The sequence below is a fragment of the Macrosteles quadrilineatus genome, unplaced genomic scaffold, assembly GCF_028750875.1.
Source record: "Macrosteles quadrilineatus isolate MER2022 unplaced genomic scaffold, UCM_ALF_1.0 Scaffold_2__2_contigs__length_208266976, whole genome shotgun sequence".
Classification (NCBI taxonomy): Eukaryota; Metazoa; Arthropoda; class Insecta; order Hemiptera; family Cicadellidae; genus Macrosteles; species Macrosteles quadrilineatus.
Genome location: NW_026542595.1, coordinates 132,589,961 through 132,605,009, shown reverse-complemented (window position 1 = coordinate 132,605,009; position 15,049 = coordinate 132,589,961). Strand labels below are relative to the sequence as shown.

The 15,049-nt window shown below is 34.3% G+C and overlaps 1 protein-coding gene across 1 annotated transcript; it reads right to left on the bottom strand.

Annotated features, from left to right (window-relative positions):
- Positions 1–103: 103 nt before the first annotated feature.
- Positions 104–13,820, bottom strand: LOC128985667 (myrosinase 1-like). Its single transcript, XM_054405429.1, has 12 exons — positions 13,654–13,820; positions 11,122–11,248; positions 10,113–10,246; positions 9,079–9,213; positions 6,990–7,112; positions 6,269–6,464; positions 5,308–5,402; positions 3,916–4,063; positions 3,061–3,209; positions 2,223–2,357; positions 677–783; positions 104–267 (listed from the first exon to the last, which is right to left on the bottom strand). Exons 1-12 carry the CDS (start codon positions 13,807–13,809, stop codon positions 123–125), a joined length of 1,650 nt encoding a protein of 549 aa, XP_054261404.1. The 5' UTR covers positions 13,810–13,820; the 3' UTR covers positions 104–122.
- Positions 13,821–15,049: the final 1,229 nt, after the last annotated feature.

The window sequence follows — 15,049 nt, the reverse complement described above, 5'->3', positions numbered from 1 at the left end:
TTAATTTAATACTCAAGTCTTTTCCTAATACAAGATAGATTCTGTCCTATTTCCACATGGGAATTGCGAAATATGAGGTTAGGTAAATATGAAATACACACAATGATGTATTATTGTTTACATTAATTATCTTTATCATCATATTGTTCAGTCATCTCAGGTAGTTTTCCAGTCTTAATCATCTTTTTAAAATAATCGGCGGAAATTCTTTTCTGCCTCGGTCTGTCAGGGTCGGTAAAGTTGACTTCGAAAAGACCAAATCGCTCTCTGAAAAGACAGAAAATGATTTATTTATATCCAATGTACTAATTCTTTTCTATGAGTGCAAATAAGTTTATAAAATTATTCAAAATACAATATTTTTTAATTTCTTCGGGTATTTCTTCACTTTTTCAGGAATCAGTCTGTTTTCTCTTTTTATTGGTCCTTATGCTATTCTGGTTTGTGATTTCAAAATCAAAATAAAAAATCTTTATTGCCTTATTTTACACGATTACATGCATGACATCGTCGACAATACATAGTATAATTTACTTGTACATAATTCTATCGTCTGAAGGCTGGTAAGATAGTCAGTGCATATGATGTAAATGATTTTGTAGTATCAAATTTTAAAAGAGATTATTTCATATCCTAAAGCATTTTGTTTGAAAAATGAACAACTTTGTTTACTCACGTGTATCCGTTGCCCCACTCAAAGTTGTCAAGGATACTCCAAGCAGTATAGCCGATGACGTTGCAATCGTCCTCATGAATGGCTAGGAGCATTTGGTATAGGTAGTCCTGAAATAAATGTATAAATATTTGATTGTTTGAGAATGTTGTTCAATTTTAAATTCATGTTCTTTGTCATTTTATCAAGTTAAGTTATAGATTTAACATGTGCCCCCTTATAGTTTATTCCTTGTGATTCTCTAAAGATAATGTAAGGTATATTTATGTTTCTGAATTATGCAGAGTAAGTTCAATGTTTGCTAGGCCATATATTTTATTTTTATTTTATTTAGCTTCAAAACTATTTTAGCGGAAAAAAAATTAAAGCAAAGTCTAGATTTTTAATTACAAACCCATTTCATTTAAGTTTATATCAGAATATCATACAAAATTTAAAATATTATAAAGTTCATAATTCCTTTTTCAGTTTAACACGTTTGCTGGGTTCATTGAAGTTGCAAAATGATGCCCGCAACGTGGGGCCTGAATTAGTTATTTCATTGCATTGGTTTATGTTAGATTGAGGGTCTAGAAGGGACAAGTTTCATTGTGTTACCTCGATCTTCACTGTTTATTAGATTTGATATAATTTATTTGGAGTCTTAGTGTCTGTGAACCTCCTTTGTACTGTTACTCAACTCAATTTTGTTGATCAATATGAATTGCTACCATTTAAGAAAATCTGAAGTGGCCTATGAATTGAAAATCAGGGGACAACCCGCAACGGGAACAGCGGATGAGCTAAGGAAACGGCTCAACCAATGCTTAATGACCAATACAGCTATTGTTGAGAAGGTTATGAATAATATGGATGTAGTTAAGGAATTGACTGAATGTGAGGTAACAATTGCTGATATCGAGAAAATGGTGGATAATTATGAGCGAAATGGCAAGGACAATGAGTACAACCGACTCCTGGCAAGGCTAAACCACTTGGATAAGCGTATTGAGAGAATCCCGATATTGCTATTGCAGGACGATGAATCACAAAAAACCAAAGATGCCCTACTCAAGAGGACTAGAGATGCTGTTAACGCCCTGTCAAAAGAACGCCAAGAAGATGTACCAAAGGGAGATAGGAAGGTGATAGAAGATAACGGCCAACACCAAGAAGACCTCAGCATTCTAGAAACCAAGGGAGCAATCGCGCCTACAGTAGTACCACAGCAGTTTGTGAGGCTGCAAAATGGCCCAAGTTCATTCGTTTTTAAAACGTTCCCTGGCATCGTGTGATAGCCGGCAGCTGCCTGGATGAGTGTACAAAAATGTTTAAATTTAGTTTCATCCAATAGGAGAGGCATATTATAACATGTACTTCGTCGTTGTGGGTGTAGTTTTACGAGAACCCAACAGATAGCAGCACTAAAAATCAGGCTCTCAGTAATGCCAAATGGAGGGAAAAAGCAGGGACAAAAATCCGGATACACCAACAAAAAATAAAATATTGCAGAAAGGCATCAAGCACAATTAATTGTGAGGTTAGGTTCCTTCTACAATTCTAAACTCACATGGAAATACTGTATTCTCTCTTGATCGTCAATGCCACCATCAGTACTGTAGCCATTCTCCGTAATAAACACAGGCACATTGTTGTACTGGTCTTTGATGTAGTTAAGAACACCTCGAAGACCATAAGGCACAACCTGTTAAAAAATTTGTCAACATTATATAGAAATTGAGGTTAAAATGAATTTTCTTAGTTTTTTTATCAATTCAGTTCTACCATGTATTCTTATTTAGATGCAGATGTAGCATCTTCAGGAATATATTATGATAATTTATTTCTTCACAGTTACAATTAACGATAACGGGAAATTATGATAACATTTCTCAGTTAAAAAGATAAAGATAGGCTTAAAAGAGAACATCAGTTTCAGTTATAAAATGGTCAACTATTGATTGTCCTTGAAATTTTGTGGGCTTCAGGGTAGTGTACTTTTTGTAAGTTCTGTGTATGTGGGCCTACCACATGTTTACATTATCCCTCAAAGTCTCTCTAAAATAGGGCTTTTCATCATTTGTTTAGTTGCTGCTCCTGATTATTGTCCTACAAGAAAATGTTCACATCTTAAATAGCATTTTGTACTGCTCTTAACTTCTAAGTACTTATTTAAATACAATTACGAAATGGTCAACAATGGAATACACTTTTAAACAGTCTACATGTAATTTAATGACATTCGTCTTAGTATCTAGCAAATTTTTACCATCATTCCAAAATTGCTAAACATTTGAAGGACTGTCTACTAGTTGCTGTTCTGACCCTACTTCCTTACCTGTTCAAATTAATTTTTATCGTCTTTAATTATATTTAACATTCTATAATATAAACAATTAAAAATATACCTTCAACCAGGCAGACCTTGCTGTTGGCCAGTTAGGATCGTATCCGAGGACAGCCCCGGTGTCCCGCATGAAGGATGGGTTAGCACCTTCCTCCGCAGCTGATACGAGGCTGGACGTGTAGTGGTTGAGGCCGAAGAAGTCATAACTACCTTTGTTCAACAAACATAAGAAAGGTTAAAGATTTCATAATTATAAACTCTTTGAATTCTGGAAGTTAACATTACTTATTTATTACTCCTATGGAAGTAGGAAATTGGTCACCAACATATTGCCTCAAACTTCCTTAGTTCTCAGCTTCAATTGGTTCTTGACCTCTACTTCCTAACATCAAGATTGCTCAGGTCTGATGCTTCAAAGTTTGGGTAATCCTTCTTGTTCCCTTTCTACAAGATTTCCCAATCGATCAGTTTTGCTTCTATACAAATGACCCAACCAATGTATTCTAATACTTTTAATTATCCTTGCAACATCTTATTTGTATACTTCTGGAAACTTTCTTTTCTTCCCTATCTTCAAAGCGCTATTACCAGACTGGCACATATATTTTTTATTAAAAAAACCTCATTGAATTACAATATCTCTTGGGATGTCAAGGAGATTACTCTGAGACTTTTTTCTGAGCAAAAACTTGAGGTATGCTAAGCTTCAAACCACCAAGTCAACAGCATTATCAGATTGATAATTACTATTAATAATTTGTTGGATCAAACCTATGTCTCAAGAAAAGAGATCTCTCACACAAATCTTTTTTGGACATGAAAACATTTGATAAGTTACAAATACAATCTTTCTATTGTAGTTTACAGTCGGGCATATCATCAATTCAAATTTTGCTAAATACACCACAAACTGTACCTCTGATCTGTTTAATTTCCTCAGTTGTAAACCTAGGAAGCCGTGAAGTAGCTCGTCCTTCCTTTGAACTGTGCGAGTCGACACGCTCCTTGACAAGCCTCGGATAGTCACCTCTCCTGGAGAATATCGGATGTGCAAATACTCCAATCTAGAAATAACAAATTTGAAAATACGGTTAAACAAATTTAAACAATCCTAAAGTATTCTGTATATTATTTTTTACAAAATGTAATAATCACGTTTTGAAACATGACAACAAATTTCACAAAGTTTGTGTGATATCAAAGTTCAAAAACTCTTTTAGTCAAAAGTACTCTATTTCACTCCTAACAAAGTTTCCGCTGATGTGGATAAAAATACTGTATAGGTTGGTAAAAAAACTTAAGTCAGGATTTTTACACTAAACAAAATTGTTTTAAAGGAGAAATTGATGTTACTGTTGATTTTAATGAATTTTATTTTTTCTAATAAGTTTTCCATCTAATAAGCTAGTTTTCTCTAATAAACTTAAAACCAACTTGAATGACTAATGGCTGGAACTAATTGAGTAAATTAGTGCCAATCTGATGTTAAATACATAAAAAAGTAAATGTAATTGGTTTTATAGGAATTAACCTGAATTAAGGTGATCACATGTCTAAATACAGTAGAGTCCCGCAAACTCAGCGTAATGTGGACTGGAAGGGTGCCGAGTTTGCGAAATGCCGGGTTATCGGGAACTAGGGTTAAAAATAAGAACGATACAATTTTTAAGCTAATTAACTATATCTTCTATTTATATTTATATTTCAAGTTAGTATTAAGTCATCAGATAAAGTACAACAAATCATTTGTACGAGCTGAGAATGATTGGACTTGAGCTGACTTGAGTCCATGTTTAACTCGGACTCAAAAAATCACTAATTTTCTGAGCCAGGTGATGGCCAAGTTATCCAGACTGCCGGGTTATCGAGTGCCGAGTTTGCGGGACTATACTGTACAATGCTCTCCTAAATTTAAGTCAAATATTTGGATTACATAACAAGTTTTTGGGGACGTTGGTTTAACTGGAAAAACCGTTATCCGGACTGGCCTCGGCCTAGAGGAGTCCGGATAAAAGGGAGTCTACTGCAATATCATACGAGATAGTTATTTCTTAATATCTCTAGCCCAAACACCCTGTATAGTAAACCTGCCAAATCTAGAAGAAATGCTATTAGCTAGTTTCCTAAACCAGTGTCCATCGTAATTCCTTACCAGCTTTTTTAATGCTTAAATAGCCTTCAAAAACTTCAAAAAAATAGTTTAAAAAAAGGAAATCATCAGGATTGACACTCGTGTTGATTATCAGACTTTTAAGTCTATAATGCTAAGAAAATAGTTTTTAAATCATGTTAATACCGTTAGGCCTACCTCAAACTCACTTGCTCTAATTGTTGCCATTCTGTCTTCCCAAGTGACTGAATGAGGTTCGTAGTACCTGCAGTCTAATGTGATAGAAATTTTGCCTGTAAACATGGTAAGAAAGTAAAAATATAATTTGAAAGGTTTATAAAATATTTTACTTTTACAAAACCAGGATTTCACGTTAAGCTTATTAATTGATTTTTCCTTAGGAAGGAGATATTCTCCTTACGAGTAAAAAATTTCCACCATAAAACAGATTTATACCTTACTATTATATTATAACTATGATAGCCCTTTTCCATCTAAAAGCTGTTTGTGGCCAGTTTTGGTAGTTGAGTTGATCCACCAACAAATGTGTTTTTACAAATTTTTAAAAAAAAACAATACATTCTCCATTATGTATACTGTATAGGGAGAAAAGTTTAAAGGAGAATAGCTGTTTGTGTATTAAGAGAGCAAAGTAGGCCTACATCATTGCTGCTAAAGAACTGTTGATGGCCGCATGAAGCTTTAGGAGTACAGCCATACATTTTGAGAGCGGCAATAACTGTTTGTGCTCGTAATACACATAAGATTCTTCATACCACCACAATTAAATGATCATAACACACAGATTAACTCTTGAGTTGAATATAAAATGTCCTTCAGATCATGTTTGTTTTTTAGGTTATGCTATTTGCTTACTGGGTTTTAGTGTTTTAAAGAAACGCCAACAGTGAAATCAGCTAATTTAATGACCAAGAATTCAATAAAAAGGAATAAGGCTATTTGTGTACTGTTAACAGGGGTGGTAATAGGCAATGTAATCATGTCCATGCAGTGGTAAGAAAAATATAATTTTGAGTTTTGATAGTAGCAGACTCTGACCACTATTTGAATAAAAAAAATTGCTACTGCTGTTTGATGGATGAGTTGTCTACGTTTGTATTAAAAAGTCAATATGATAATAAATGTTCCTACTTCCTACCGTTTTGTGATCTCCTGAACTCCTTGTCGTAAAGTCTGTAAGCTTTAGCATGAGCTCGTAAGAGAGTGTGAGCTGCTAGATAGTCTCCGATTCCTGCCTGGAAGATCATCGGAGCCAGGAAATTGATGTCAGTTTTTGCTGGACCGTACCCTCGAATTATGTTCCTAGGCTCGTTAATGGTTATCCACCATTTCACCTGGAATTTCAATTGGTTAGGAATTTTGTGAAGGTGTTTTGTGTGTTATGTAATGTAATAGAGCTGTTTGTTTTCCCATCAAGCTATAACTACCAGTCAATTAGCTGAAACTTTACACAAAGATTCTAGGCCTACTACTGTACCAAAAATTACTATAGGCCTATTTTCCCGTTTAGACCTTGGACTCTGCTCCTTGGACTTTCTGAGGTGAAGCTTTTGGCAAGCAAGCAAGATTGATATCGACAAAGACAAAAATATTGACATTTTCTGTGTTCGCATTTAAAAAAAAATTCTATCAATTTTATATTTTAACAGCAGATTCAAAATAAAAATACACATTTTGTAAAAGTAAGTAGTATATTTTTACTTTGGAGATACAATTGATTTCAATAAAGTTTTTCAAATCTGCTCATACACTGTAGTATGTTGTGAAACCAATATCAAAACACAACCAGAAGCTCACCAAACAATCTGAGGTTTGAACAGAAAAATTGTATTGAAGTAATATTTTTGTTTTTTACTTACCTTAGGGCCGAGCTCTCTAAATATTACTCTGGAGTAATCTTCAAAATAATCAGCCATGAGAGGGTTAGTCCAGCCTCCAAGATCTTGGAGGGGTTGAGGAAGGTCCCAGTGGTATAGGGTAACCTGTGCATTTTTGAAGATTATAACATATAGGCCTAGGGATATAGTCATTACATGTATATATATTATTAATATACAGGGTGAATAAAAAGTCAAGACCCCCCCTCTCTAATATTTTTCCAAGTAAATATACAGAGATATCCTTTTGGTGATCGAGCAATCTTAGCAGGAAGTTTCATTTTATCATTTTAAAATTTTTGAGTGTCCCCCCAAAAGGGGGGATTTGGGGGGCAACTCAAATATTTTAAATGTAAACCCCCTTCAAGTGACACCTCATTTTGAAGTGTTTACAAAAACTTAAAGAATGGTGAAAACTAGAGGTCACTATCTCTTCTCTATCCAAAATGGTAGCCCGTCAAATGTTGTGAAAAATCAATGGACAAATTGTTAATATTGGCTGCCATTTTGGATAGAGAAGAGATATCGAGCTCTAGTTTTCACCATTCTTTAAGTTTTTTTTAAACACTTCAAAATGAGGTGTCACTTGATAGGAGTTGTCCCCCGAATCCCCCCTTTTGGGGGACACTCAAATTTTTGTAATGTAAACCCCCTTCAAGTGACACATAATTTTGAAGTGTTTACAAAAACTTAAAGAATGGTGAAAACCAGAGCTCGCTATCTCTTCTCTATCCAAAATGGCAGCCAAAATTAACAATTTTACCGTTGATTTTCCACAACATTTGACGGGCTACCATTTTGGATAGAGAAGAGATAGCGACCTATAGTTTTCACCATTCTTTAAGTTTTTGTAAACACTTCAAAATGAGGTGTCACTTGAAGGGGGTTTACATTTAAAATAGGCTATTTGAGTTCCCCCCAAATCCCCCCTTTTGGGGGGACACTCAAAAATTTCAAAATGATAAAATGAAACTTTTTGCTAAGATTGCTCAACTACCAAAAGGATATCTCTGTATATTTACTTGGAAAAATAATAGAGGGGGGGGGGGGGTCTTTACTTTTTATTCACCCTGTATAGCAAAATTATAGGCCAAACTTTTGGGCTGAAACCTTAGAATTCACAGGAAAGTGAATGGAGCCAAATTTAAGTTGGAGAAAGGGCTATCAAGAGTACAAAAGTGTGGTTTATAGAGTTAGGAATACATCAAAAGATAGTTTAAATGCAGATTAAGCCATGCATAAAGATGGGTTGTACTTGTAGATGTTAGAAGGAAGGATTCTCTCAGAAATGGAATCTTTAGCAATTGAGGAAAGAAGACCAATTGAAGACATTATGAAGGTGGATGTTAGAAGAAAGGCTTACCTGAAGAATGGAGTTGGCGATAAGAGGAAAGACGACCAAGTGGAAGACATTATGAAGGTGGATGTTAGAATAAAGGCTTACCTGAAGAATGGAGTTGGCGATAAGAGGAAAGAAGACCAAGTGGAAGACATTATGAAGGTGGATGTTAGAATAAAGGCTTACCTGAAGAATGGAGTTGGCGATAAGAGGAAAGAAGACCAAGTGGAAGACATTATGAAGGTGGATGTTAGAATAAAGGCTTACCTGAAGAATGGAGTTGGCGATAGAGGAAAGAAGACCAAGTGAAGACGTAGAAAAAGGTGGATGGATGAGGTGCAGAGGAATTTGGAGAAGAGAGGAAAAATAATTATGGGGATAGAGAAGACGGAAAGGCCTAGTCGACAAATAGACAAGGGAGTAACTCAAAGGAGATATGTGATAAGCACACTTCTGTTAGCTCAATACTGATTAAACCTAACTGCAGAGGAAGGATAAAAGAACACTTTCAATGGTGAAATCGGTTTTGTAACCAACACACATTGTGTCTGCTCATGGAGAGAGTACCATCGAAACTACCCCTTCCATCTTCCTCATCCATAAAAACAGTATTAATAGCTATCTACCATCTACCGACTATTCTAACTATGACAAAATCTAATCTTAACTTATATTGTTCAGTTTCCTAGCTAACGGTTTTCCCTAATAGTCAAGATTAATAAGCTCACTAACCATTGGCTCTATACCGTTTGCAAGTAGTTCGTCAATAAGGTTGTGGTAGTAGTCAAGCCCAGCTTGGTTGATGTAGTCATCATGGCCGTTGGGCAGAACTCTACTCCAGGAAATGGAGAAACGGTAGTGATTGAACTGTTGAGAAAAAGATTAATCATTCAGTGACTGCTTTAGTACCTATGTTATTTGAAAGTTAACACATTAGAACAGTATTATTTACAGTAGTATTTATCATGGTATTTGAGTATTAAAAAATATTACAAAATAATGTTTACTATCATAGTTGTTGTATGGTAACAATAATTGTATTCTAGATGATTCCAACGTTTTAATTAAAGAATCAAGTACCGTAGGCCTAAAAGATGTGATTTTTCACCAAGCAAATTTAATGTGCAAAAATGATTCTGTTCTGATTAGGAAAAAGCTGGACCATTTAAGGTAGTGAATTAGAGTTACCATTTGAGAATTCGATACATCTCAAATTCCTGCAAAAAATTAACAGTTATGACTAACAAAAATAATAACAATTAATAAATTGCAGCCCAGGAGCAATGGCCTTTTTCATGAGCAGGAGAATCTTTAATGAATACAATTATTACACGTATTGCAATTATAAGGATATTTTTATTTAATTTTTTTTAAGAGGCTGACGGCCTCTTTTAACCTTGCATTTGCCCGTCCACATAGACTAAGCGCCCGTGCGTGGATCGTTTACAGCAAAGCAAGGAGTGAGCCGGTACAGTACAAAGGTGAACTGTACTGATAAAATGTTATCGGCAGTGACCAGGATCCGAACCCACGACATCGCTGCCTTAGGCCCGAAGTCCGCGACGCTACCAACTGAGCCACCGACTCACTTTGCTATTATATTGCTATCTGGCACAAATTTACCAAAGGAAAGCTCATCACAATGTCCTCTGTATTGGGTCAATTTAAAACAAAAGTTATTTATTTGAAGTTTGACATGTCCATGTCTGTCCAAAAGGGCCAGCTTATCTAATCTGTAGTCTCTAGTTTTACAAACACTAACTGACCCCGACTTGTTTGATAAGCTGCACATCCTCCTTGTATTTGTGGTACGAGTCACACGCAATGTCTCCAGTGTCGTTGTTCTTAACAATACTCGGTGACATGTGGACCAGACGATCCCAGATGTTTTCTCCTTTACCTTGAAAAGAACACAAGAGATTGCTTAGAAATTAATAATATAAAATAGTGAAGAAATTGTTTAATTTCTTTTTTAAACAGATAATACTATTTGATCCCTCATCTAACTTGAAGTTTGAAATCACTTCAGGTTGCATGAAAGTAAAAAATAGAAGTAGAGCAAAGAATGTGAATCATATCTAATATAAATTCTCCAGTACGGTATCTTAAATTTATATAAGGTTGTCCAGGAATTTAAAACTAAAAATAGCGGAGAAATCATGTAATTTATTGTCAACCAGAACAGTGGTGGTTCTAGGACCTTGGCAAGGGAGGTGTTCCACTCCAGGAGCGGGTCTAAACATTTTCAAAGCAGTTTGGTGTCTTTTAAAGCCATTTTAACGTCTAGAACTATGTCCAAAAACCTCAGTTACATTTTTATGGCAAAATGTATGTTTAAATTATATTTCCAGGGTCCAATGGGGGGAGGCTTTAGCCCCTATAGCACCCTCTCGTTGGAACTGCCACTAAACCTGAACAATTCAACATATTCCTCATTTACCTAAAACATACCGCAGCTTATCAAAATCAAAAATAGAACAGAGCTGGGAAATTATAAAAGTTATTTTGTATTTAAAAAAGAATCAGGTTTCTTATGAGTTGATAAATAATCATGTATCAACGCTATGTTAGTTTCTTTTATTACCATATAAATTTATTGACATTGTTTCAAATTCCAATACAACGATTATTTTGTCCCATAAATTTATTAAGGACTTTTCAACATTTTAGTGAAAAAACTTAGTAAAAACATATTTTTTCTTTTAATAACTTTTCAGAACAATTGTGTGAGGATATTCTAAGGTAAATTACATATTATCAATAACAATATCTAACCATCAGCATCCCAAGCTCCTTCAATCTGGTAAGAAGAAGAAGCACAGCCGATATAGAAGCCAGGTGGGAAGACATTCTCTTGGTCCGGAGACAATCTTTGATGTGGCCAAGTTGGTTTGTTAGAAGCCTGCAACGTTTGTTATCAAATTTATAAACAATCAATTCTTTGGGACAGTGACACACACTTGGGTGTGTATTTTAAGCTGAGTATGAATAAACTGAGTGCAGAATGGAGTGAGATGATCTGTGTGGCTTTATTACTGACTAATATCGGCTGTTTCATTAGTCAGGATCACTGAGCTTAAAATACAAAACTGGAGATAGCACTGGCGCACGGCAACTGTGCTAGAAAACCGACTTTCTGTAAAATGTTGTTATGTTGGTACCAACTAAAAGAATCAACCAGCTCACTGACTCACTGGCTTTATCACAATCTCCTATTCAGCCCATAGTTCTAATCTTCTAAGTACAATGACAAAATGTACTATGCCCCCAGTACATCGGTCAACGTCTCAATTCTCTCATCCAGTGCTACCTCTTCTATCTCTAGCTCAGTGGTCAGGATAATTTATTAAAAGCACATTGATCAAGGACAGGTAGAAACTGTTTTGAACTGTCAAAAAGCTACAGATTTTCCTCAGGTTACAAGCAAAATAAAATTTTATTACCGGTTTTATTGTTGTTAGCTATAGTAGTATTTGATTTGGTAGTTGGGATTGGTATTCATTTATGTTCTTGCATTTCATGGTTTTCATTACTAATTTTCTTGTCTAACTCAGTTAGTAACAAATTATCAATATTAATTAGGTTAAGAAAGTATTTAAGTAAATGAGTCGTTTTGGGATAAGATGGTGATTATGTGTGAGGCAGAACTAACTTTGAAAAACACTGTAAAGCATGCAAATGGGTGTTTTGTTATGAGTACCTAGTGATAAATGATTTTCATTATAGTATGATGATAGTAAACACACCCAGCAACTAAGGGACCTACAGTTTAGTGGATTCCGAACCACATTTTTGTCTTGGTATATACGAATTGGTCTAATTATCTGGATAGTACTGCGGATAGTGGTAGTACTCACTCGTGCGGACAGGGAATAAACTATTACCTTTGTCTCATGGTAAGACCTAAACCCAGAACCGATTTACTTTTTTGTTTTGATGTCCCCTGAGACCAAAAACACTATCCGTTCAAATTCATATATTTTCATATAAAGTCTGTTAGATTTGTAATTCTCTGACCTGCATCGGACATTTTTTCGTAAATTTTACTGCTGTAAGCCAGTGAAGTTAAATAGCACTTTTACAGTACTGATTTTATATTGGGCTGCCTTATCGTCTTGAACTTTCCAAATTTGAACTGTGTATTTTGGTAATACAGTAGAACCTCGATAATTCAAAAACCTCCATAACTAGTAGTGTTTGTTCCCGTCAGAAAGCCTCTAAAATTTGAAAAATAATATACCGATAATTCAAAGTGATTTTGGCTCTTAATGCAGCCTCTACAATTCGAATTTGCACATAGGTACTGGAGCGTCTACAATTCAAATTCTGTTGCCATAATTCAAACTGTTGTCTCCAAAATTTGAAGTCAACCTCTAAAACTCGAACTGTTTACCAAAAGCCTCTGTAATTCGAAATCAGCACAAAAAATATGCCTGTTGAAACATATACTGACGCTTCAATGTGTTTCCACAATGTGTTCATAAGTCTTTGTTTGTTTTCTTTGCAAAGTTGACATCTTTAATGGTCAGTCAGCAAGAGTGAAGTGAGCAAGAATAGATGTATTTAAATTTGTAACTTTGCGAGAAAAACTTAATAATAATTAATGAAGGGAAAATTGGTGAATAACGTAAAAAAGGTATAGCTGAAGAGTATAGTATCCCAATACAATTCTAAAAAAGGAGTTAGTCAGGCAATGAATGGGGGGTAATTCAAACAATACGAGAAATCCAAATTTCCTTAAGTGGAGAAACGCTTGATAAAATGGTTCAAACAATGTAGGGACCATAACGTAAGTGTACGGAGGCCAATCCTCAAAGAAAAAGCTGAAGATTTTGTCATATTATTAGGTCATGTTAATTTTAGAGCAAGTAATGGTTAGTTGGAGAAAAGAAATTACATTTTGTTTTTCGTATTTTGTGTAAGAGATTTGTTTGAAGTACATTATTCTGTTTAGCTTTTAAAAAATAAACCTGGACCTCTATAGTTATAGCTTTATTTATTTTGACCTCTATAATTCAAACTCCCTATTCTTAAAACTGGGACCTCCATAATTCACATTTTATTTAATCTGACCTCTATAGTTCAAACTCTCTATATTTCAAACTTCCCATTTAGTTCTAAATATAATGTCTTTCCTCTGAAATTAGAATTAACGAGGTTACACAGTAATTAGCAATTAGCTTATTTATTTCTGATGTCGAGATACAGTTAGAATTTTTATATTTTTAGAATTAATTATTTGGTTGACACATCCTATCATTTAATTCTTTCTAACCCTATTTTATAACATTGAACATCAATACTTACCCGCCAAAATGCATACCCAAAGCAGAACAATCCAAATGTAAAACAAGCTAGTAAGTACAACACAAAAGGCCACATTTTCAAGTAACTCGGCTTTTTAGAAGTGTCCATATCCTGGTAGCCATGATGATTATTGTTGATTCCGTCCAGTGAAATCATTCTGAAATGCATTTCCTAACTGACAGAAGCAAGTACCTATCAACACTGACCCTTGGGTCTTTAGAGTAGATAAGACTTCAAAATTGACATACAAACAGAGTAAAGACAAGGATTGTGTTTTCTTAACTTTGTTTATGTAAACCTGAAATCTTTCCCATTCAGGAAAAACACTTAGAGACACGACTTATTATTGATTAATAGTATTGAGTAAATTCAACAATGTTATGAATGGTTCTATTTGATAATAATTATAGTAGGTACTCAATCCAAACAACACCATTATCTGGCTAAGACATTATTTTAGTATCTAGTACAAAAAGAGATGCTAACAAGTAAAAAAATTTTACATTGTACAATTAATGAAAATAATGATTAATTATTCATCAATTATTCATCCTCAAAAAAATATTATAAGTTGAAAAGAATCTATAATCACAATAATTATTAAATTTGGTTCCAATCCTAAACTTATACTGTTGACACACAGAATATATATTTTTTATTTACAATACATTGGTAAAACGCATTGGGAGTTAAAATAAAAATAAAATAATAACATTCAGTCCAACCAAGGAAACAATGTCTTTGACAGGGTTGTTACGGTCAGGGAAAACCTGGAAAAGTCAGGGAATTTGGTTGGTCTGGGAATTATGAAAAATTCTGGAATTTCTCCTGAAAGACTACTTTTTTACAGATATGGTACATTCTGCACCTAAACATGTTTTTACCAGGGTGATGACTAATGGCAAAAAGAACGACATAAACACTGACACACTGATGCACATTTTTATATCGGTACGGGGGAGGAATCGATATGTACATAGTTTGAAACAAGTTTTGTATTCGAGAGTGATTAAATAAGTTAAATATTTACATTTTAAAAATATTTCTTGATTTTGATTGGTCAATATCGACTTGCGGTATACCTGAAAAAAGTATAATATCAGTATGGAAAATCTGAAAATGTCAGGGAATTTTGTTTCCCAAATTTAGTACCAACCCTGTTTGAGCAGTATATAGCATATTTTTTACAAAAAAAAAATATATATTTATCCAAACTATATATACAAACATATTTTAAAACTCCTACATATTTTTCTTGTTCAAAACCAGTATAAACTACATTTGAATTTTTCAGGTGTTATAGTTTACTGTGCTTTTCAATGAACAAAATTTTAATAGGTTAGAAAAAACTATATTTTTATTTAAAAATTACCAGATATAAAACTTAATTCAAGTA

What these genes read in the sequence shown, in the direction of transcription:
- LOC128985667 (XM_054405429.1), bottom strand. Translation starts at nt 13,809, where the DNA reads ATGATTTCACTGGACGGAATCAACAATAATCATCATGGCTACCAGGAT. An exon ending in AGGAGCTTGGGATGCTGATG is followed by an intron (nt 10,247 to 11,121) that starts GTTAGATATTGT and finishes GTTCTTTTCAAG; the next exon opens with GTAAAGGAGAAAACATCTGG. An exon ending in AGAGAATACAGTATTTCCAT is followed by an intron (nt 784 to 2,222) that starts GTGAGTTTAGAA and finishes CATTTATTTCAG; the next exon opens with GACTACCTATACCAAATGCT.